General features: G+C 53.5%; 1 protein-coding gene across 1 annotated transcript in view; it reads right to left on the bottom strand.

Annotated features, from left to right (window-relative positions):
* The window catches only part of LOC147708713 (uncharacterized), a 273,705-nt gene extending 258,095 nt beyond the window's left edge, over positions 1-15,610 (bottom strand). The window contains exons 1-3 of the mRNA XM_086925763.1: positions 15,487-15,610; positions 13,975-14,073; positions 13,394-13,524 (exon numbers count right to left, since the gene is read on the bottom strand). Coding sequence (XP_086781889.1) covers positions 13,394-13,524; positions 13,975-14,073; positions 15,487-15,610 — 354 coding nt within the window. The remainder of the gene's footprint in view (positions 1-13,393; positions 13,525-13,974; positions 14,074-15,486) is intronic.
* Between the last annotated feature and the right edge of the window lie 6,637 nt (positions 15,611-22,247).

Here is a 22,247-nt window from a genome sequence, read left to right as displayed (position 1 = left end):
TGGATTCCATTGGGCTGGCGTTGGGCTTGTTGGGCTTGGGTTGGGCTAGTATTGGGCTTGGGGGTTTTATAACCGGCCATCTTGTGTCATTAGCCACCATTTTGGTGTTTGTGACACAACAGCAGCCCTTGACCCTTCCAGGTAGATCGCCCCTCCTCCGCACAGCACTGCCTGTGGCTCCCTGCCCAGCTGCCGCTGCTGAAGAAGTTCAAGGCCCTCCTCCACCTGTAGGGTAGCACCTGCGCCTCATCCCTGGTGGCCAATGGTAGGCCGTAGGTTTGCTCATCCTCCATTGTATTGCCTGTATCTTCTTTCATTGCTCCTGTTGTAGTGACTGCATTTTCATTGTTGTGTCTGTGACTGCTGTTGTCTGTCTCCCCTGCTGCCTGTACATGGTCTTTGCCCGCTCTCTCCCTCTGTTCCCCTCGCTGCCCCCGTGTCTCTCTGCCCGGTTTTTCCTTCTGCTCTCCTCACGGCCCCCGTGTCTCTCTCCCCGTGTTTGCCCTCTGTTGTTTAGCTGCCCCTGCATTTCTGTGACCTTTCTGCCTTCTGTGCCACTCTTTCCCCCCGTTTTTTGTGACCTTTCTGCCCTTTCTTGTGACCTTTTGCCTTCTGTGCCACTCGTTTACCCCGTTTTTCTGTGACCTTTTTACCCTTGTTGTAACCTTTGTGCCTCTGTGCCACTCGTTTCCCCCTGTTTTTTGTGAATTTTCTGCCCTTTCTTGTGACCTTTGTGCCCTCTGTGCCCCCCCGTTTTTTGTAACCTTTCTGCCCATTCTTGTGACCTTTGTGCCTCTGTGTCACTCGTTTCCCCCGATTTTTCAGACCTTTTTGCCCTTTCTTGTGACCTTTGTGCCTCTGTGCCACTCTTTTCCCCCATATTTTGTGACCTTTCTACCCTTTCGTTGTGACCTTTGTGCCTCTGTGCTACTCGTTCCCCTGTATATTTGTGACCTTTTGCCCTTTTTGTGACCTTTCTGCCTTCTGTGCCACTCGTTTCCCCTCAATTGTTGTGCCCTTTTGCCTTCTGTTTCCTTTGTCACTCCTCCCCGCTGCATCCCCTGCGGCCCCTCCCCCCGAGCTGCCCATTCGCTGCCCCCACCTCCCGCCTCCCAGCTGCTCCTCCCTCCCACCTCCCCATATAGGCCGGTCGCTGCGCGGTGAGGAGAGCGACCCTTGACCTTTCCAGGCAGGTCGCTCCCCCTCCGCACAGCACCGCCTGTGCCTCCCTGCCCAGCTGCCGCTGCTGAGGAAGTTCGATGCCCTCCTCCACCCGCAGGCTACCACCTGCGCCTCATCCCGGGTGTCCAGTGGTAGGCCGTAGGTTTGCTCATCCTCCATTGTATTGCCTGTATTTTCTTTCATTGCTCCCGTTGTAGTGACTGCACTTTCATTGTTGTCTGTGACTGCTGTTGTCTGTCTCCTCCGCTGCCTGTATGTGGTCTGTGCCCGTTCTCTCCCTCTGTTCCCCTCGCTGCCCCTGTGTCTCTCTCCCCGGATTCCCTTCTGCTCCCCTCACTGCCCCGTGTCTCTCTGCCCGGTTTTTCCTTCTGTTCCCATCGCGGCCCCCGTGTCCCTCTGCCAGTTTTTGCCTTCTGTTGCTTAGCTGCCCCTGCATTTCTGTGACCTTTCTGCCTTCTGTGCCACTCGTTTCCCCCATTTTTTGTGACCTTTCTGCCCTTTCTTGTGACCTTTTGCCTTCTGTGCCACTCGTTTCCCCTCTTTTTTCTTCAACCTTTTTGCCCTTCTTGTGACCTTTTGCCTTCTGTGCCACTCGTTTCCCCCTGTATTCTTGTGACCTTTTTACCCTTTTTGTGACCTTTCTGCCCTCTGTTCCACTCGGTTCCCCCTCAATTGTTGTGCCCTTTTGACTTCTGTTTCCTTCGTCGGCCCTCACCTCCCCCGCTGCTGCGAACCCTGCGGCTCCGCCCCCTGACTGCCCATTCGCTGCCCCCGCCTCCCAGCTGCTCCACTTCCACCTCTCCATACATGCCACTGGTGCGTAGCAAGCCCATCTGCGCATGTCCGCGCCTAGACTGCGCCCATCGCCAGAACCCCTGGCCCCCGCACCCGCCATTATGACGGCCGCCACTACGACGCCAGCACTCTGCACGCTCTCAACCCTTGACGGACCCACAACTGCTTCAAGGCCGCCCCGAAACGCACACACGGTCCCTTCACCTGCCGGAACTGCAGCTACACCAGCCACAGAGCCGACGAACCACCCGGCATGAAAGACCTCAACCACCTCGGATGCATACTACTGAACACCCACTCCACACGCAAACATGCCGTCGAGCTCTGGGACCTGCTCAACACAACCTCCCCGGACGTCGCCTTCCTGACAGAGACCTTGTTGAACAACTCCTCCACACCCGACATCGCCATAGCCAATCCAGACGGCTACAAGATCACCCGCAGAGACCGCACCAACGGAGTCGGAGGAGGAATCGCCACTGTCCACAAGAACAGGATCAGGGTCTCGACTAGCACCAATGACGCGCTCAGCACCACCGAACACATGCATTTCCTGATCCACACAGACCCCAATTCCATGATCAGAGGCACCCTCGTCTACCGACCCACCGGACCCCGCCCCCAGTTCAGCGACTCCATTGCCGACTTCATCAGCACGCACGCCCTGACCTCCACCGACTACATCCTCCTCGGAGACCTGAACTTTCACCTTGAGAACAACAACAACAACAACCCCACAACCCTGATGGATAACCTCGCCAAACTCGGACTGAGACAACTCACCACAACACCCACCCACTCCGCCGGCCACACGCTCGACCCCGTCTTCTCCTCAAGCCCGCATGTCTCCATCAGCCACACCACTGAACTCCTCTGGACCGACCCCCGCTGCATCCACTTCACCTTCCAGAAACCAACCACACACCACCGCACCCAACAGATCCCCCGCCGCTGCTGGAGCAAAATCAGTAAATCACCGAAGGCCAACTACATGCAAACCTCACTCTCAGCCCCCCACCGAACCCTCCAACACCGACGTCGCTGCCCACAACCTCAGACGCTGGATAGAGGACTGCACCAACACCCTCGCCCCACTGAAGAAACCCCCCCACTGAGACACCAGCAAGAGGGCCAGCTGGTTCACCGCAGAACTCCTAGATTCCAAGCAAGCCTTCAAGAAACTAGAGAAGAAATGGCACAGTGAACAAACTCCGGACAGCCACGCAGCACACAAGGACGCCATCCGCAACCACCACCACCTCATCAGGGCTGCCAAAAAGACCTCCTTCAAAGACCGCCTCTACAACAACGCACACAACAGCAAGGAGCTCTTCAACATCGTGAAGGAACTCTCCAACTCCAGCTCCAACACCAACGACATCCTGCCATCGCAAGCCCTGTGTGACTCCTTTCCCACCTTCTTCCACCGCAAGATAGCAGACATCCACGACAGCTTCAACACCCAGACATACCCAACTGACAGCAACACAACAGACCCTCTGCACACCAACAACCACATCCCCTTGCTAGCCTGGACCAGCGTGAGCGTTAATGACACCATCAAGACCATGGGCACAATCCACTCCGGCTCTCCGTCAGACCCATTCCCGCACCACGTCTTCAACAAAGCAGGCAGCTCCATCGCACCCCACCTACACAACGTCATCAATCTCTCCCTTGAGACCGCGACCTTCCCAGAGGCTGGAAACACGCCGAGATCAACACCCTACTTAAAAAACCCAAGGCAGACCCAAGAGACCTCAAGAACTTCCGACCCATCTCTCTGCTACCCTTCCCGGCCAAGGTCATTGAGAAAATCGTTAACAGACAGCTAACCCGATACCTCGAAGAGAACAGACTCCTGGACCATTCCTAGTCAGGGTTCCGCATCAACCACAGCACTGAGACCACCCTCATCGCCGCCACTGAGACATCAGGACCCTGCTAGACAACGGGGATACTGCAGCACTCATCCTCCTAGACCTCTCCGCCGACTTCTACACCGTCTGCCACTGCACACTACGCAAACGGCTCCACGCCGCATGGATCCGAGACAAGGCTCTGGAATGGACTACCTCCTTCCTCTCCAGCAGAACCCAGAGCATCTGCCTACCCCCGTTCCGTTCCAAAGCCTCGGAGATCATCTGCGGTGTACCCCAAGGATCCTCCCTCAGCCCCACACTGTTCAACATTTACATGGCCCCCCTTGCAGACGTCGCCTGACAGCCTGACGTCAACATAATCTCCTACGCCGACGACACTCAACTGATCCTCTCCCTCACCAAGGACCTCATCACCGCCAAAGCCAACCTCCATGAAGGAATGAAGGCCGTCGCCGACTGGATGAAGATCAGCCGTCTGAAGCTGAACTCGGACAAGACGGAGGTCCTCATCCTCAGCTCCAACCCGTCAGCCTGGGACGACTCCTGGTGGCCAACGGCACTGGGGGCATCCCGACCCCCACCGACCACGCACGCAACCTGGGAATCATCCTCGACTCAACGCTTTCAATGACCAAGCAAGTCAACGCCGTCTCCTCCTCCAGCTGCAACAGCCTCCGCATGCTCTGCAAGATCTACAGATGGATCCCGACAGATACAAGAAAGACAGTCACCCAGGCCCTTGTCAGCAGCAGACTCAACTACGGAAACGCCCTCTACGCGGGAGCCCCGACCAAGCTCATCAATCGATTACAACGCATCCAAAACGCCTCAGCACGACTGATCCTTGATGTACCATGGCACGGCCACATCACCCCCCACCTGAGAAACCTGCACTGGCTCCCCGTCAACAAGAGGATATCCTTCAAGCTCCTCATCCACGCACATAAGGCCCTCCACAACACCAGCCCAGCCTACCTCAACAGACGGCTCTCCTTCTACTCCCCAACCGCCAGCTACGCTCCGCCGACCTCTCACTCGCCACCGTCCCGCGCATCCGGAGAACAGCCACTGCCGGGAGATCCTTCTCCCACCTCGCCGCCAAGACATAGAACACCCTCCCACTGAGCCTTCGACAGACCCAAGACCTGCTGACCTTCAGGAGGACACTGAAGACCTGGCTGTTCGATCAGTAGCGGCCCCCACCTCCTCCCCCAGCACCTTGAGACCCTCGCAGGTATGTAGTGCGCTTAACAAATGACTGATTGAACAGCCGGTCACGGAGGACACTGGGCAGTTTAGCTTTGTTGACTTTCGCTTTGTTTATCTTTGTGGTGGGTGTGGTGGCATTCTGATGTGCGTTTCTCGGTGATAGTGGCAGCGGGAGCCTTTGGTCACCAGCTGTGAGGGACGGTGCATGGTGTCAGCAAGGAGATCTGAGGAGCGCCTCTGCACAGGGCCCATTGACGGAGACGGATAGCGCGCTTGGAGGATCCGAGTGTCCTAGAGGCCATCCGCCTCTTCGAGGATACGGACCACTCTGACATGCTGCGGCCCGACGTGAAGGTGAGACCCTCTAGGAGCGCAGCGAGTGGCAATCGCCTGTCAAACGCCCGCGGGGTGGGAAGCGGGGCACTGTTGCGAGGCCTACCTTGGTGTTTAGGTAGGGAGCAGCACGGCCCAGGGAGGGGCAGGGGATGCAGGGTGAAGCGGGCGAGGGGGGGTGGCGCCCACAAGCGGAAACGTGGCAATAAGAGAGGTGCGGTGGTCCCAGAACAGGGGTGGAGCGTGGGGGGACGCGCCTGCCCCGGAGAACAGCGGGGGGGTCTTCCCCCTTGCTTATTGACAGCACGGTGGAGGGGGAAGGGGCAGGGGAGGGGGCATGGGGGGACATGGGGCATTAGAGGGTCCGAGAGAGGATGCCAGGGGCATGGGGGTACAGGCCAGGTCGCGGAGTTTTGGTGTGGGGGAGGGGTCAAGTGGGAGAGAGGCGGGGGATCCCCAAGAATATCAGGTTGAGGGAGACGCCGGGTGACGGGTGATGGGAGAGGCAGGGGGGAGGCAAGGATTTTCCACATTGGGGTCCATGCCGGCTTTGGACGTGGGGGAGCGGCAGGGGAGGGCGTCTGAGGACTGGCACAATCGGTGGCCGGCCGCTGGAGCCTGGGGGAAGCCGGTGGGATTGTCGGGTGTCGTGGGGGGTGCATGGGTGCCGGGGGGGGCCAGGGGGGAGGCATGGTCCGCCGGGAGCTGGAGTCCTTGGTATGGAGTGACGGGGAGAAAAGTGCAGGCGGTTGGGGGTGGGGGCGCTCAGGGGAGTGAGCCTGGGGCTTGGCGGTCTACCCAGTCGCGGTGCAGGGCCATTCGTCTGGTGCGGTGGGGGTTGGGGGGGATTGGGGGCCCCTGGGGGGACGCTGGTGGGTTTGACAGCTTAGGGGACAGGTTTAACCCCGGCATGTTGGACTCCACCTCTTTCTTTCAGCAGGACTGTATGGTGAGGTGCTCGGGAGGATGGGCCTACTCTGCCTCATGCGGGCGGTTGTGCTCCCCTGAGGGACCTGACGGTAGCGTCCTATAGGAGGCGGGCAGTAAGTCCCCGCCAACCCCACCCCGACGGGTCAATGCAGCCACCGGGGCACGGGGGCGGGGGTCCGTCAGTTCAGATCAGGACCAGGAGGAGTGGAGCACAGGGCAGAGGGGAGAGAGTTTGGATTTGGGTTACCTGCTCAGCTCATGTAGAGAGCTGGCAGGGCTGAGCAGGCTGGACCCCTCAGAGGGCAGCCTATGGCAAGAACGCATGGGGCTAACAGGGCTGGAGTCCGAGGTGGATGGCCTGTCCCAGTTGGATTACATGTAGGGAGCGGGTAGGGCTGAGCAGGCTGGAGCCCGCGGAGGGCGGCCTATGGCAAGAACGCATGGGGCTAATAGGGCTGGAGTCCGAGGTGGACGGCCCATCACAGTTGGATTATGATGAGGAGAGTGTGGTGGAAGGAGAAATATTGTAGCAGAGACGGGGAAGGTTTAGGATGGGGGGATTGGAGTAATGCTGTTCCTAGTTGCTTGCAGGGTACGCGAAAGAGACCCGAGTGACAGCCCCCCTGCTCAACTGGTTAGGTGGCGGGATCCAGTGTGGACGCAACCTTGACGCCAGGTAAGTCACGCAGGACAAGGTCTTGGTCGGCACGGATGCGGGGGGAGGAAGAGGGGTGCGTTTGAAAAAAGGAACTTACGTGCGGGACACAGGGGTGGGGCCGTACGAGACGGGTCTAGGTGCGACGGGGCCACAGGCGGATGGGGGCATACCCAAGGAGGGCAAGTAGGGTAAGGAAGGTAAGCAGAGTCATGAGGTCCCGGTGCACAAGCAAGCTGCCGTATATGGGCATTTCGAATCCCTTGGGGGCAAACCTGTCGTTGGCCACCAAAGAGAAGATATGGAAAGGGGAGTACGTGGATATCTTAAAGCTCCTGTATCATGAGCTGACGGCAAAGGAGGGGTCTAAGGAGGAGGAGCTGGAGTTGGCTAAGCGCCCAAGGGTGCCCCTGAACATTGAAAATTGGTCGGCTGGTTTCTTGATTTTTGCCAGTGTGTACTGCGAAAAGTACCCGGACCGGTCTGTTGTGCTGTTTAAATACATGGACATGATCCTTCGGGCGCAGGTCATGTACGGGCATTAAGCATGGTCGCACTATGACGAAGAGTTTAGAGCGCGCTTGGCCTGGGACCCGGAGGCAAAACGGGGGGAAATCGATTCAGATCCACACCAGCAGACATTGGGATGGGGTAACGTTTGGCAAAATGATATTCACCGGCAGCAGTTTACAGCTCGCGCCTCGCCCCTTTCAGGTGGGGTGGGGCAGGGAGGGAATACGGTCAGTGCCACAGTGGGAGTGTGTTAGGACTACAACAAGGGCGCTTGTGCAAGATAATATTGCAGGTTCCGGCGCGAATGCTCCAAATGCGCAGGGCGGTACCCAGTGGTGCAATGCTGGGGGACAGGAGGCGGCAATCAGGGTCAGCAGTCCGCGCCGTCAGGGCAACAGTCGGGGGCAGGGGAGGTAGGGGAGGACAGGGGTCTCTGGGGAAAGGCTCATACGCCAGTTAAACAGGACCGGCAGGAAACCTTCTTGGCGTCTTATCCACGGACCGAAGACACAGGACTGCTCCGGCAGGGGTTTCGGGAGGGTTTCCGGCTGGGGTACGAGGGTCCGAGAGCTGCCAGATGGGCCGAAAAGCTAAAATCTGTCAGCACACACAGCGGTGGTACTGGATAAACTGGGAAAGGAAGTCTGGGAAGGGCGGATGGCGGGCCTTTTCAAGTGACCCTTATTCGGGACCTGATTATCTCCCCTATCGGAGTGGTACCGAAGAAGGAGCCTGGACAGTATCGGCTGATTCAGCATCTGTCATGACCGGAGGGGGCGTCGGTCAATGATTACATAGCGGCCGATTTGTCGTCGGTTTCTTACTCCTCCATGGACGTGGCAAGGCGGCTGGTTGTGACGGTAGGGACAGGCGCCCTCATGGCAAAATGCGACATCAAGTCAGCTTTTCGGCTGCTACGGGTACACCCGGAGGATTTTCAACTATTGAAGATTCAGTCCGAGGGGTTCATCTTCGTGGACAAAGCTTTGCCCATGGGGTGTTTCATCTCTTGCGCTTTGTTTGAACGGTTCAGCTCCTTTTGCAGTGGCTTTTTTCGTGGCACACAGGCAAAGAGACGGTGACGCACTACCTGGATGACTTTTTCCTGATGGGACTGCCTCGTTCGTTGGACTGCCAGCTGCAGCTGGACAGTTTTACAGAGCTCATGGGCTACCTGGGTGTGCCCCTGGCACCAGAGAAGACACAAGGTCCAAGCACGGGGCTGTCATTTCTGGGTATTGAACTAAACTCTGTGGAGACCTGTTTGCTGGGAGATAAGAAGGTGCACATGCTGCTGTTGATTGACACCATGTTGGCTAAGTAGAAGGTAACGGTACGGGAAGTGCAGGTTCTCTTAGGGCACTTGAACTTTGCTTGCCGGGTGGTGCGAGCGGGGCAAACCTTTTGCAGACATCTGGGCGTGTCCCTGTCCGCTTTGACACTACAGCACCATCATCTGCGCATGTCGGCGGGTACGAAGGAAGACCTGCGCATGTGCAGTGCGTTATTGGAATGGTTTAATGGTATTCCCATGGCCCCCCCGGAGGAGTGGGAATGGGACGCGACCATCTCCTTGGACGCGGCGGGGGTAGGTGGTTTTGGACTGTATTGGCAGGGGAAGTGGTGCGCTAAGGTTTGGCCCCCACAGTGGCAGAACGGGGGAAGGAGCATTGCATTTTTGGAACGGTTTCCCCTGGTGGTGGCGGTGACGTGTGGGCAGGGGAGCTGGCACACAAAAAGGTGATTTTTAAGGTGGATAACATGTCGGTGGTACATGTCGTGAATAAGCAGTCGGCCAGGGACCCACAGGTGCTCAAGTTGTTTAGGGTATTTGTGCTGCAATGTTTGGAACATGACATTTTATTTCAAGCCCGGCATGTGCCGGGGGTGGACAATGACATTGCGGATGCTTTGTCTCGTTCACAGTGGTAGAGGTTCCATGGGCTAGCCACTGAGGCGGACGATTGCAAGATGCCGGTGCCGACAGGGATGTGATCAGTAGGAGAGAAAGAGTTGCTCAACTGGTAAGAGGGTCAGTGCCTGTTTCAGCGTAGAGGGCGTACGAGCAGGCTTGGTGGGACTTTTTGGACAGTGGGGCGACGCAGCTAGACAGTCGTGGGGTGAGGGGTGAGCAGGCGGTGAACTTCATTTTGGCAACGATGGACAAAGGAATGTCCGAGGTCACGATTGCGGCCAAGCAGTCGGCCATAGCATTCATGAGGAGAAAATTGTGGTGAGGCTATGCACCGTCGGCGGGTGAACTGGATGCACGTTTATTGGAAGGATGGGCGCGGGAACGAGGTGCCAATGCCTTACAGTGCCACCTGTTACGGCGGGGATTCTTGTCGGCTTGATAAGGCTCATGCCGGAGATTTGCCACAACAGAGAGGAAGCTATTCTGTTTTCCACGCTAATGTTGTGGATGTATTTCGGATCTTTTCTGGTGTCAGAGCCCCTGGGAACAAGAGTGAAACAGGGGGTACGGTGGGGGGAGGTGGAGTTGCGGACCGTGGAGGTGGCGGTTTATTTGCGGCGCTCGAAAACTGATCAACGGGGAGTGGGGAAGTGGGTTGTCATGGGACGCGTGGCGGATAGGGCGGTGTGCCCCGTAGAGTGGGGTGAGATGCTGGCGTCCAGGGCGAGTGATGAGGCGGGTGAGGTTTTTCGACGGGCCGAGGATAGCCGGGTGTCAGCGGCGCAACTACTTTGGGTTCTGCGGCACACCCTTCGCGCTATGGGTGAGATCACCAGACTGCTTGGGACGCACTCCTTTCGTATAGGCGCAACAACAGACGCAGCAAAGAAGGGGTGGGGGAGGGAGGATTTAATGCAGCTGGGGTGCTGGAAATCGGACTGTTATAAGACATACATCAGGATGCGGGGTTTCAGGGAGGAGTAGGCTTGATTTGTTGTCGCTTGTCTCACATATGTGTCTTTTCAGGGGCGGAGGCGGGACCGACCATAGCAGGATTTTCCATCCTCATCTTAGGACACTCTTTCATGAAACAAGCGGAGCGATATGAATGGGACAAGACCAGGAATTTGAATCTAGCATTGGATCCTAGGCTTTTCGTTGTTACTGACAAGGGAAGGGGGGCATGAGGTGGCATGAGTTAATTCCAGCGCTGAGTAAGGTAGTTAAGGGGGGAGTTTGCCCGGATGTTCTGGTTATTCATTTAGGGGAAAAGGCTTGGTGTTGCTGAAACAAATGAAGCAGGATTTGCTGGAGATTCAGCGGCAATGGTCTGTTTGTCATATGATATGGTCTGAGTTTATACCGAAGAGATGTTGGAGAGGGGCTGAACGGCCGGCGGCCATAGAAAGGGCGCGAAGGAAGATTTATAGGGTCATGAGAGTTTTTTGCGACAAAGAAAAGTTTGGAAGGAGGGAACATCCGGAGCTGTGCTATGCGGCAGTGTATTTCTTCAGGGAAGATGGTTTGCATCTGTCCCGCTATGGCATGGAATTGTATATAGTGCAGTTGAAGAAGGCTTTGGACCGAGCAATAGGGGTGTGCAGATACCCGAAGTGTCAGGAGTCCTAGTGGGGGGGTCGGAAAGCTGCCGGGGTCCACTTTCCGGGTCTCTTTTTTCCTGGTCAGTTGTGGTATAATGATGTATAGTTACAGTTATGAAAGAACATAAGAAGTTTACCTAGTTAGGTAGTTGTAGAAAGGTTAGGAAATTGCAAGTTGTGTTTATAATTCTTGCAGGGGGAACACGTTTAGGGGAGGGGCTGGAGGATAAAGTATGAAGACAATATTTAGTTAGGTTTAGGTTTGTACGGCACAGGCCAAGGGAACTTGTATGTAAGGTGCACCTGTTTCCAATAAAGCTGCATTTTTCACACCATCAAGCTAGTCTGTGGTCTGTGCTGCCCCCCTTTTTGGCCCAATAGGGCGTTGGGGGTGGTGGCCGGCCTGCGAGTGGTCTGTCCCCCCGGGGGGTTTTGGGCCGGGGGCAGCCAGAGCTAATTGGGCTGGTAGGGCTCCATTGGGCTGGCGTTGGGCTTGTTGAGCTCGGGTTGGGCTAGTTTTGGGCTTGGGCGTTTTATAACCGGCCATCTTGTGTCACTAGCCACCATTTTGGTGTTTGTGACACAACAGCCGGTCAGGGAGGACACTGGGCAGTTTAGCTTTGTCCTACCCTCCCTCCCTAAAGAACGAGCTTCCAGCTGTTTTTTGCGGGGTTTGTTGTTGGATAGCTCATTACTTTTTCAGCTAGGTAGTTTTCTTGGGAGCAGGTGCATCGGGGGAAGTTTGTATTGGGGTTGTCGCTGGAACAGGTGCTGGTGTGGTGCGCTATGTTTCTTTGGGGCGTTTTTCCTAGGTCAGTTGTGGTATAATGATGTATAGTTACAGTTATGAAAGAACATAAGAAGTTTACCTAGTTAGGTAGTTGTAGAAAGGTTAATAAATTGCAAGTTGTGTTTATAATTGTTGCAGGGTGGAACATGTTTAGGGGAGGGGGTGGGGGGTAAAGTAGGAAGTGAGGTTTAGTTTTGTACGGCACAGGCCAAGGGAACTTGTATGTAAGGTGCACCTGTTTCCAATAAAACGGCCTTTTTCACACCAACAAGCTAGTCTGTGGTGTGTGCTGCCCCCCTTTTTGGCCCAAAATAGCGATTTTGCTATTTGGGTCCGCTAGTTACAGAAAAATTATACCAGACGGTAAATAGCGAAAACTTTGAAAAATGCACTAAAGTGCATTTTTCAAAGTTGTAGGTTGCACACACATACATGTCCTTGGGGCATGTGTGTGCGCAACATGTGTGCACAGATCAACTTCAGGGGTGCAACAGGGTGTCCTTTTGACACCCTTGAAATTGCATGCGCAATTTCCCATTCATTCCCATGGGTCTGTAGGCCCATAGGAATGAATGGGAAGCCATTCCTTAATTGCGACTCGCAATTTGCAAGTAGCAATTAAGGAATGTTTAGAAATCGCTATTTTTATAGCAATTCCTACATGCATAGGCTTTTGTGATTCCTTAATTGCAATTCCTTAATAATCGCAAATAAGGAATCGCAAAAGCCTACCTTGATGCATGTCCCAGTTAAAGTCTTACTTTCTGGTAATGGTTAAATAGTATTGTGACAACTTCTACACAAGAAAGACAGCATGGCATATGCCTATGAGTAAATTCAGAAGTGATGGGCAGAATGGATTAACCTAAACCATTTGTACTTTTGGTTCAATTCTAATCCATCACTCTTTTACTCAGTTTGCCACTACAGATAATGATCAACAGTTTGTAAATCAGCCTCGGTCCTTCTACAATAGGAACATTCCATTTGAAGCTAGTATGTTTGCACTGTATGTGAGTATATGCAAATTCAGACCAATGTATAGCTGACTGGGCCGCTCTGCATTTGGCCTATGGCACAATGGACTAGGGCATCCCCATTTTGATGCAGCCATCATGATAAGCACTTAGGCCGTCTCACTTAGAAAAAAAGTGATGAATGGAGTGCTAGATTTAATCTAAACCATTGGTAATTAATTGGGGTTGAATTCAAGTCCAAAGTCTTTTGTTGACTTTGCTACTAAAGACAGACAGTGACCAACCGCATGGTATCAGTCTGAGCCATCTTCCAGTAGTAGCAGCCAAGACCTGTTTAGTGTTTCTCAGTGAAGCACCATAGATGCTCACTCAGTGACAGCTGCATGCTATTTATTACCACTGTTCATGCAGAGAGAGGGGCATCATGATCCTCACAAGGCTCCATCGTTTGTGAATCATGGCCCCTTCCTCAAATGATCCATGGTGATAAAAGCGATATGACATTTGGCACTTTTGCACATTTCTGTAAAGTATGTGGTACTGGTGTCTCAGTAGATAATAGTAGCATGCTTTGTCTCTCTCAAGAATCCATTCTGACTTGAAAACTTACCTTGCACTTTTCCTTGGTGTTCATGCACGGTATGTCAAGATAGACCTTGCAGATAACATAGCCCTTCAAATATTGCGGAACAAGCTTTGCTTCTGTGCTCCGGGCAAATGCCCAAGTTAAGGATTCAAAGGCTGCAGAGAAAATACAAATCAGTTCTGTCCAAAAGCCCACTTATGCTCTCTCTATACACACCCTTAACCCTACCAACTTTCCCCTTCCCCAGAATACATGCTTGTGGTTCATAAAAATCAAGGGGAGGGTGGGCAGTTTTTTAATGACTTTTGACACATTCTAATACCTCAGCTGTTGCTCAAAATAATACAGAGCATATCAATTTTACATACAATGTACAGAATCTGTCCATTTTATGAAGAAAAGCGAAATAATTTCTCAGGGATGAATTCAACACCCAGAAGATTTTGGTAAAATTCTCAGACAATCTCTGCGGCTGTTGATTAAAATGATACATATAATTATATCAAATTATCCCTGGCTTTTTCTGAAAAATTGCAAGTATTCTTGTAGTGGGTACTCTCTCCATCCCGTTTCAGAGAAGCTTCCTAATACTAGTTTATACTTACCACGGCAGAAATACCAACAGTGAGTGAAAGTTCTTGCTTTCTTCATGATGGGTAGAAAGCGTTCAAGGATTAAACCCTCAGAATACTTCATTGTGGACACTGTGAGGTGACAACAAAAAACACAGCTCAGACTGGTTGCATAGTGGAGGCAAAAGCCTGTGGTGCCCGGGTGTACACAGGTGCCACAGTAGAGATGGGAGTCCTGTAGTGCCCTTCAAACTGAAACATACCACAAATAGACATTAGGACTGGGATGTACTTTGAACTGAATGGTTTGCGTTGCTCCCTGGGCGGAAGGAAGTCTCAAATTGCACTCTTTTACATTTCAATAAATTATTCACTCTTTTAAATTATTTTCCAAATCAATTTTATTATTTGCTGCTTTTTATTCCATTGTGTCATATTACTTTCTTCAGTAATACAAAGATGTGTTCTTTTTATACTTTAATGACTTATCATGCCCAAAGGAGTGCAATTGGTGACCCCCTCCCGCCCAGGGAGCAACGGAAAACATTCATTGAATTCATCCTCATACTCAGGAGGATTTACCAATTTGCACCAACGACCATAACACCAACTGAAATAACATAAGTACATGGGAGTGCTATGGTCCTTCCCCATTTGGATCCAATATATGTACTTTGAACTGACATGGGTGGGACAATATAAAGGGAGAGCCTTGGGGTGTACATTGAAGTGAGATGGGCGGCCCAACAGAGAGACGGTGCAGCCTTTGGGCTTCCTTTGATCTGACACAGGCGGCACACAAAGATTTAGAAGAGTATTTGCTTAGGTCCTTTCTGGAGACTGGCTGTGTTTCCTTGTAGGAGATTCTGGGAAAAAGACAGCCAATTCCCTGAGAGTCAAAGTCTAAAAGGAGTATCTTTTTATTCTGTGATCTCACAGTAGTATCTGGCTACTAGTATTTCAAGTACAAGAGGCCATACTTGTTAGAAGGGTTGCTCATGAATTCCCTAGGCCCTGAACCTGGGAGCACAAATTTCCCCAAAACTAGAGTCAGAAAGTAAAACTGAAGTGGAAGGGGGAGGGGGTAACGAGTAACAATGATATCACAGAGAGAGTACCAAATATGCGGAGTAAAATTCTGCCAGAAATTGTATGGATCAGTAACTTAATCTAAAATGTTCAAGTGAGACAAGTAAAGAAAAGTACTAAGTGGAAAAGCTGAAGCTGAGAACCAGATTGGATTATACATTTCCGAGAAGCAGGCAGTAAGCAGACTGACGGCCCAACAGTCTTTATCTGCTGTTAAACCCTATGGTTCTAAGCTTAACTGCCAGAACTACTGATGTTGAAATTTCACAGTGCTGTACTCTCCTAACCGGAGACCCATGTCTGTAGCTATCACTACCCCATTGTGCTTTGAATATTGTCTATCTTGGATTGTGTGATCATTGTACCAATAGTGTCCAACAGAACTTAATCCATTTCCCACTTCACTTAGCATGGTCTTCCCTGATGCAAGGATCTCTCAAATGCCAGGCAACTTACCGTGACCGTAAATGACTTGTTTGAGGCATAACGCAACATATGGATGTGGGATGGTCTCCATGTCAAAAAGATCCAGGATGTTCCTAAGTACCACGCTGGGAAGCCAGCGAGCAAGCTCCACCATCACTCTGCATCCAACTTTCTCCACGTCTGTGAACTCAGACAGCTGTTCAAGATTATGGGAGATCAGTTAGCAATGAAGACCGACTACTTTTAAAAAAAAAACAATCCTTAGTATCAAACCGGCAGACCATAATCTTTAATTCTGTAGAATGTAATATCTAAACTTGAGGCTGGGAACATAGCTGTTGTCAAATACTAAGAGGGAGAATTTCAAACCTTTTGCGCCACAAAAGAGGTGTTAACCAGCGTGAATACTTTTTTTTGCTATTTTCTTTCCAGCGCAAAACTTGATTTGTGCTGGAAACCACCCTATAAGTAGCGCAAATCAGCGCAAAGCTCCGCTTTGCGTTACTGTGCACTGAGGGGGCATTACATGAGTGGTACATGGGTGTTCCCATGCAACCACCCAAGCCTTCTGATGCAAAACCATATTTACAAAGATTTGTAAACATGGTTTTGCACCAAAAGTTAACACCCCTTCAAAGGAGGCGCTAACAGGAGAAATGCTCTCATTTCTCTACGCTTTTCCAACTTTCCATGCATGCTGCACATATGCAAAGTGGGAAAAGCTTTGCATCATGCCTAGCATAGTATTTTGTACAGGAAGGGTACCCTTTCTGTACAAAACGTATGCTACACTCATGCACGCACCATAGCGCTGCAGCGCTAAGGTGTGTGCATGGTGCACAGCTGCTGAAATTAGCGCCGGCACAAGGGAAAGGGGGTAGAGAGCCCCTCTCCTGCTCCCTTTCTGTCATGCAACGTAGTGCAGCCTCGCTGCGGGCTGCTCTGCGTGACTTTATAAAGAGATCCCCCTAACTGCAGTGCCAAAAATCCCTGAGTATGATGTCTATGACTACAGTTGGGAGACCGTGAGTTCAAGATCCATCATCAGTAAACCTTGAATACAGTGACAGAAGGTAGAAGGCCTGAGCAGCCCAAGGCCCAAAGCATGTATGTGTGTGCTGCATGGAGTAACTGCACTGCAATACTGAAATGAGTGCAGTGTGTCTTTGAAGATAGATGGTCTATGCAGACCAAAGCACATACCATTTATGTGTATGTTGCATGGAGTAACGCATTGCAGCGATGAGCACTTAGGATATTATTTAATAAGATGTTTCACAGGTGCACTCAAAGCATACCACAAAATTACTCAGATCAAGTGTTTACACATCACTTAGTAAATGCTAAGTGCCTGAGTGCTGAGGAAGGAACATCATAAAATCTAGGAATATTATATAATCTACCTGCGAATCAAGACATTTGCCTTTTTAGGTTTAAAGTATTTTATTGAAGCAGGGTAAAGAAGGAAACAACAAGGACATGAAAAAGAAAAACCACAGGTGCCCCACAATCAATGCGTACGGTACATTAGATACATCAAAGCATTTCTGTCTCCTCAATGGGCACCATCCAGCATGGAAATACAGCTTGCGCGCCTGTGGTTAAAGACAAAAAGGAAAAAGGGGGGGGGGGGAAAAGGAAAAAAGGGGGGGAGAAAGGGTGGGGAAACAACCCTGCTCCATATCCTACCCAACCAACAAACCCCCCAACTACAGCACCCAAACCCACCCCCTGCACTGTGCCAATGACCATCTGCTCTCCCCTCGTAGCGACCCTCCGGTGGACTCCGCTACTAGACGCCAACTCCAACCAATCAAACAGGCGGATCCGGCGGCGGTGTCAGCCGTAACAGCCTGAGATACCTCGGGCAGGTGATCTCCCTGAACTCAGAACACAACAGACCATGGAAAGGCGCCCACAGCTCCTCAAAAGCATCTACATCCCCCACTGCCACTAAGGACATTTTCTCCATGCCAAGAACATGCCACAATCTATGCAGCCAGCCGACAACAGAGGGGAGTGTGGTGGAGCGCCAGTGTATGAGAATGTTTTGCACCGCTGACCCCAGAGCTATCGCAATCTGTCTACCCCTTCTAGACCTGAGGGGGTACATCAACCCATTCGGCAATCCCAATAGGACATAGGCAGGGAACCGTGGCAGCTCTATCTCGAAACATTTGTCAACCTCGCTAAGGACCTCCTCCCAGTAAGAAGCCAAATGGGGACAATCCCACAAAATATGTGTAAGCGTGCCAGTTTGGCCACAGTTACGCCAGCACGTCCCTGGTATTGACCTATCCATCTCATGTAATTTCTCAGGAGTGCGATACCAATAGGTCGAAATTTTGGTGAAGGTCTCCGTGAGCCCCGTGTGATAGGCAGAGTGGCGTGAGCGGTAGGAGATGTGGTCCCATTCTGTATGACTCAACACTCATCCGAGCTCCCGGTCCCAGCGCTCCCGACCCGGGTTGTGAATGTGAAAGGGGGGGGGGGCTGCAGCATCTTGTACAAGTCGGAAATAAGCTTAGCGTCCGATGTGCGAGTGACTAACCAGCGCTCGTACACCGTGATCTCCCGGTCAGCCCTTTCGCGCACGTGGGACTGTAGCGCGCCTGCATATACCGCATGCGCTCCGTCTCAGGGAGGCCATAATCCCGCCGCAAGTCCTGGAAGGGGATGACACCCTCAGGGCCATACAGGTGATACAAAGTGCAACAGCGGGCCGCCCGCCAGCAGTCGTAAGCACCAGGTTCAGTTCCCGGACCAAAGTCCGGATTGCCAATTAGCGGCATGAAGGGAGAGGGAAAGGTAGTGAGTTCATGCCTAGTGGCCACTGAGTCCCACACCCGGAGTGGGACACGCGTCACAAAAGAGGCATAAAGGTTAGGGGGTCGATGGGCCCGTCGCAAGAATGGCACCTCCTGTAGCGTTCTGCCTGCTACCGCCTGGTCCTGAAACAGCCAGTGTTTGTCTGACTCCCACTGGCTCCACTCCACCAGATAGCGAAGTGGGGCGGCCTGGAAATATTTCCGTAAGTCTGGAATCCCTAGCCCTCCAGATTCAGGCGCCAGCGTAGCAATGTTCCTTTTAATCCGCGGTCTTCGGCCCTGCCACACAAAACGCGCAATGGCCAACTGAGTCTCCGCGAGCCATCCCGCGGGGGGTTGCAACGGCAGTGCCCTGAACAGGTACAGCACCTGGGGTAGAAGGGTCATCTTCACTGCGGCCACCCTACCCAGCAGCGACAATGTGCCCTTATCCCACCGAGCCAGTTCCTCCCTAATTTTCGTGCTCAAAGCCCATAATTGGCCGTGACCATCGCTGGGAGTGAGGGTGCTAACAGGATCCCCAGGTACGGAATCCGGTCCCCGGACCAGCTCAAAGGGAAAAGCCTCTGTAGTTCCGCCCTGGTGGCGCCGGTCAGCGAAATATCGAGGGCAGCAGATTTCCCGAGGTTCACCCGAAAGCCCGCCACCGCGGCGAAAAGGTCCAATTCCGCGATACAAGCCGGCAGCGACCTCCATGGGTCATCGAGCGTCAAAATGACGTCGTCCGCATAGAGGCTAATCGCGTGGTGAAATTCTACCATCTTGACCCCGATAATATCGGGGTTCTGTCGAACCCTTTGAGCAAACGGCTCCATATAAAGAGCAAAAAGCAAAGGGGACAGCGGACATCCCTGTCGTGTTCCCCCTTCTATAGGAAAGGGTCGGGAGCTGCCTCCGTTCACTCGGACCACCGCGGACGGAAACCGGTAGCAGTTAAAAATCAGGTGCCGGAACTTCTCGCCTACCCCGAACTTGCCCAGGACCTTCTCTAGGTAGGGCCAGTGCACTCTGTCAAAAGCCTTCTCCGCGTCGATGGAAAGGAGCATTCTTTCCCCGGGGATCCTGGAGGCCTTCTCAAGAATATGAGTCACCCTCTTCGTGTTGTCCACCGTCTGCCTGCCAGGCACGAAGCCGGCTTGATCCGAGTCGAACATGCCCGGGAGATGAAGCGCCAAACGTGCCGCCAGTATGCTAGTGAACACTTTCAGGTCCACGTTCAGTAGCGAGATAGGACGGTAGGATCCACAGGCAGTCCGGTCCTTGCCCGGTTTCGGGATCACGGAGACCGTGGCCTGGAGAAATTCGGGGGGGATGGCGCCCGGCTCCGAGAATGTGTTGAAGAGGCGTTTCAACAAAGGCGCCAGCACCTGACAGAAGGTCTTATAAAAAAGGGGGATGAAGCCATCCGTGCCTGGGGCCTTACCCGGTTTAATCCGGGAGATCGCCGTGACCACCTCCTCGATACGGATCTCCCGCTCCAGATACTGGGCCTGATCTGGCGTCAACGACGGGAGCGGCACCGACTCCAGATAGTCCGCCTCTGCCTGGGCGGAGGGGGCCTCGCCAGTGTAGAGGTCAGCGTAAAAACTACGGAAAACGTCCGCAATTTGCTCGTCTTCCGTGACTGAACCTCCGGCAGGGGTAACCAGCTCCTTCACCCAGTGCTGTTGGTGTTGCACTCTAAGCTTGTTGGCCAAGAGCCGTCCGCACCTGTCGCCACCGGTGTAATACTTGTGCTTCAGACGAAGCGTCGCGTACTCAGCCCGGTCCATGTCGAGGGCAGACAAGAGTTTCCTGGCGGCTTTCAGTTGTCTCCAGACCCTGGGGGCTCCTGTCCTAAGATGGACCTGCTCCAGCTCCCGCACCTGTCGGGTAAGCTCATCCCTCTTGAGCTGGCGATCCTTATTCTCCGCCGAGGAGATAGCGATAAATTCGCCCCGGAGCACAGCCTTCAGGGCGGCCCATTGCGTCGCGTGGGAGGTGTCGTCATTATCGTTTACGCGCTGAAAGTCCGCAATGGCCGCACGAATCTGCTGCACCGTCGACCGTCTGTGCAATAGGGTGTCCCGGAGTCGCCAGACCCCTCTTGGTCGAGCCACCGGGGGTAAATTAAAGGTACCATCCACCGGCGCATGGTCGGAAAGAGAGAGGACTCCCATATCGGCATTCGAGGCCAGAGCGAGCATCGGGCCAGTCACAAGTAGATGGTCCAGTCGCGCGTAGGACTTGTGTGCGTGTGAGAAATAGGAGTACGCGCGGGTCGCAGGGTGGAGGCGGCGCCACATGTCATGCAAGTCCAGCTCCTCAAGTCGGGCGCGAACCGAGCCCGAAAGCTCTCCCAACTGGTGGCACTGTTGCACAGACCTGTCCAGAGCAGCGTCGAAGACTAGATTCAGATCTCCCCCCAACACTATGTGCCTATCAGAGGTGGACGCCACATCTTCCAATGCCTTGTGCAAAAATTGATCTTGATGGTCATTGGGACCGTAGATCGAGCCCACAGTCATCACCAGGCCCCCCACCTTAATCCTGTATGCTAAGAGCCTCCCTTTCTGTTCCGCTACCTTTTGTAAGATCTCTCCCCTGAACCCCTTGGAGAACAGAAGTGCCACCCCTGCCGTTTTAGAAGCGCTGGAGGAAAAAAGCTGCGTAGGGAACTTGGGGGTACGCATTCTGGGACAATCTTTGGCCAGCAGATGGGTCTCCTGTAGCAGGCAGATGTCAGCTTGGGAGTTCTCTAACAGAGACAACACTGCCCGCCTTTTAACCGGGTTATTCAGCCCTTTCACATTCAAAGTGACAACCTTAAGGGCCATCAAGGAGGGGAACCCTTAAAACGCACATGAAGGTGGGCAAGGCCCAGCAGGCGAACATAGAGTCCACCTCACGAAGCCTCAGCGCACAGCAAACGCAGACATCCTTACGGCACAGTGCAGTCCCCAAACCCCAAAACCCCCCAACTAAGTGGACCCCCCCTTCCTCTGGAACTTCACACACCCAACCCCATACCGCTCCAAACTCCCAGCCCCCCTGCAAACCCCCAAACTCAAAACACCCCCCTGCAATTCCCATTTCCCATCCCCGCTTCTCAAGTCATTCAAAGAAGCCATTGTCCCAGCCCGGTCCTTATCGGACAAGGCCGTAGAAAGTCAGTCTAGTGGACGTCCAGCCACAACCACCTGCACTCGCCATCCCGACCCTCCCCAACCCCAGAACCCCCGCACCTGCAATAAGGAAAAGCTAGTGTAGACTCCCCCCGGAGTAAGTTCAGGCCGTCAAGGCCACTTCGCCAACCGCTGTTGCTCAGGAGGCCTCCTGAATGGCGGCCGACATGTCCGCCCGAATCGTGGGCGAGTCAGGCCGCTCCGGTGGCGGGGAGCGCCTCTCCCCAGCCTGCTGCCAACCATCTCGAGTGCTTCATCTGCGGCGCGGCGCCGGAGTGTCCGCATCCGATGCCGTGATGCCCAATACTGCGCACACATCCTGGAGGGACCGGAGCTGGTGCAATATTCCGTTCCATCTGAAAATCAGGCGGTAGGGGTGCCCCCAAGAGTACTGCGTTCCCTGCTCCCGGAGAAAGTCCGTAGCGATTTTAAAGGATTTTCTCTTCTGCAGCGTGACCGTAGACAAATCCTGATAGAGGGCCACCGGGTGATCTCTGAAGCGGAAAGGCTGCTGCCGCCGCGCCTCGCCGAGGATCCGCTCCTTCAGGGGGAAGTCCGGTAGGAAGGCCAGAATGTCCGGAGGGGGCGCCGTAGCTCTGCGAGGGCGGCCCACTCGGTGCGCCCTGTCGATGCAGACTTGAAAATCCTCCGACTCCCCCAAAATTGCACGGAAGAGGGCCTCTAGGTAGGCGGTCACGTCTTCACCCTCTTCGCCGGACGGGACGCCCCGGACCCTGATGTTGTTCCGCCTGGACCGGTTTTCGAAGTCCTCGGCGTGGGCCTGCAGCTCAATCTGTTG

Source organism: Lissotriton vulgaris, chromosome 6 (assembly GCF_964263255.1).
Source record: "Lissotriton vulgaris chromosome 6, aLisVul1.2, whole genome shotgun sequence".
Taxonomy (NCBI): Eukaryota; Metazoa; Chordata; class Amphibia; order Caudata; family Salamandridae; genus Lissotriton; species Lissotriton vulgaris.
The sequence above is the reverse complement of the archived record's forward strand: the minus strand, read 5'-3'. Positions and strand labels throughout refer to the sequence as shown.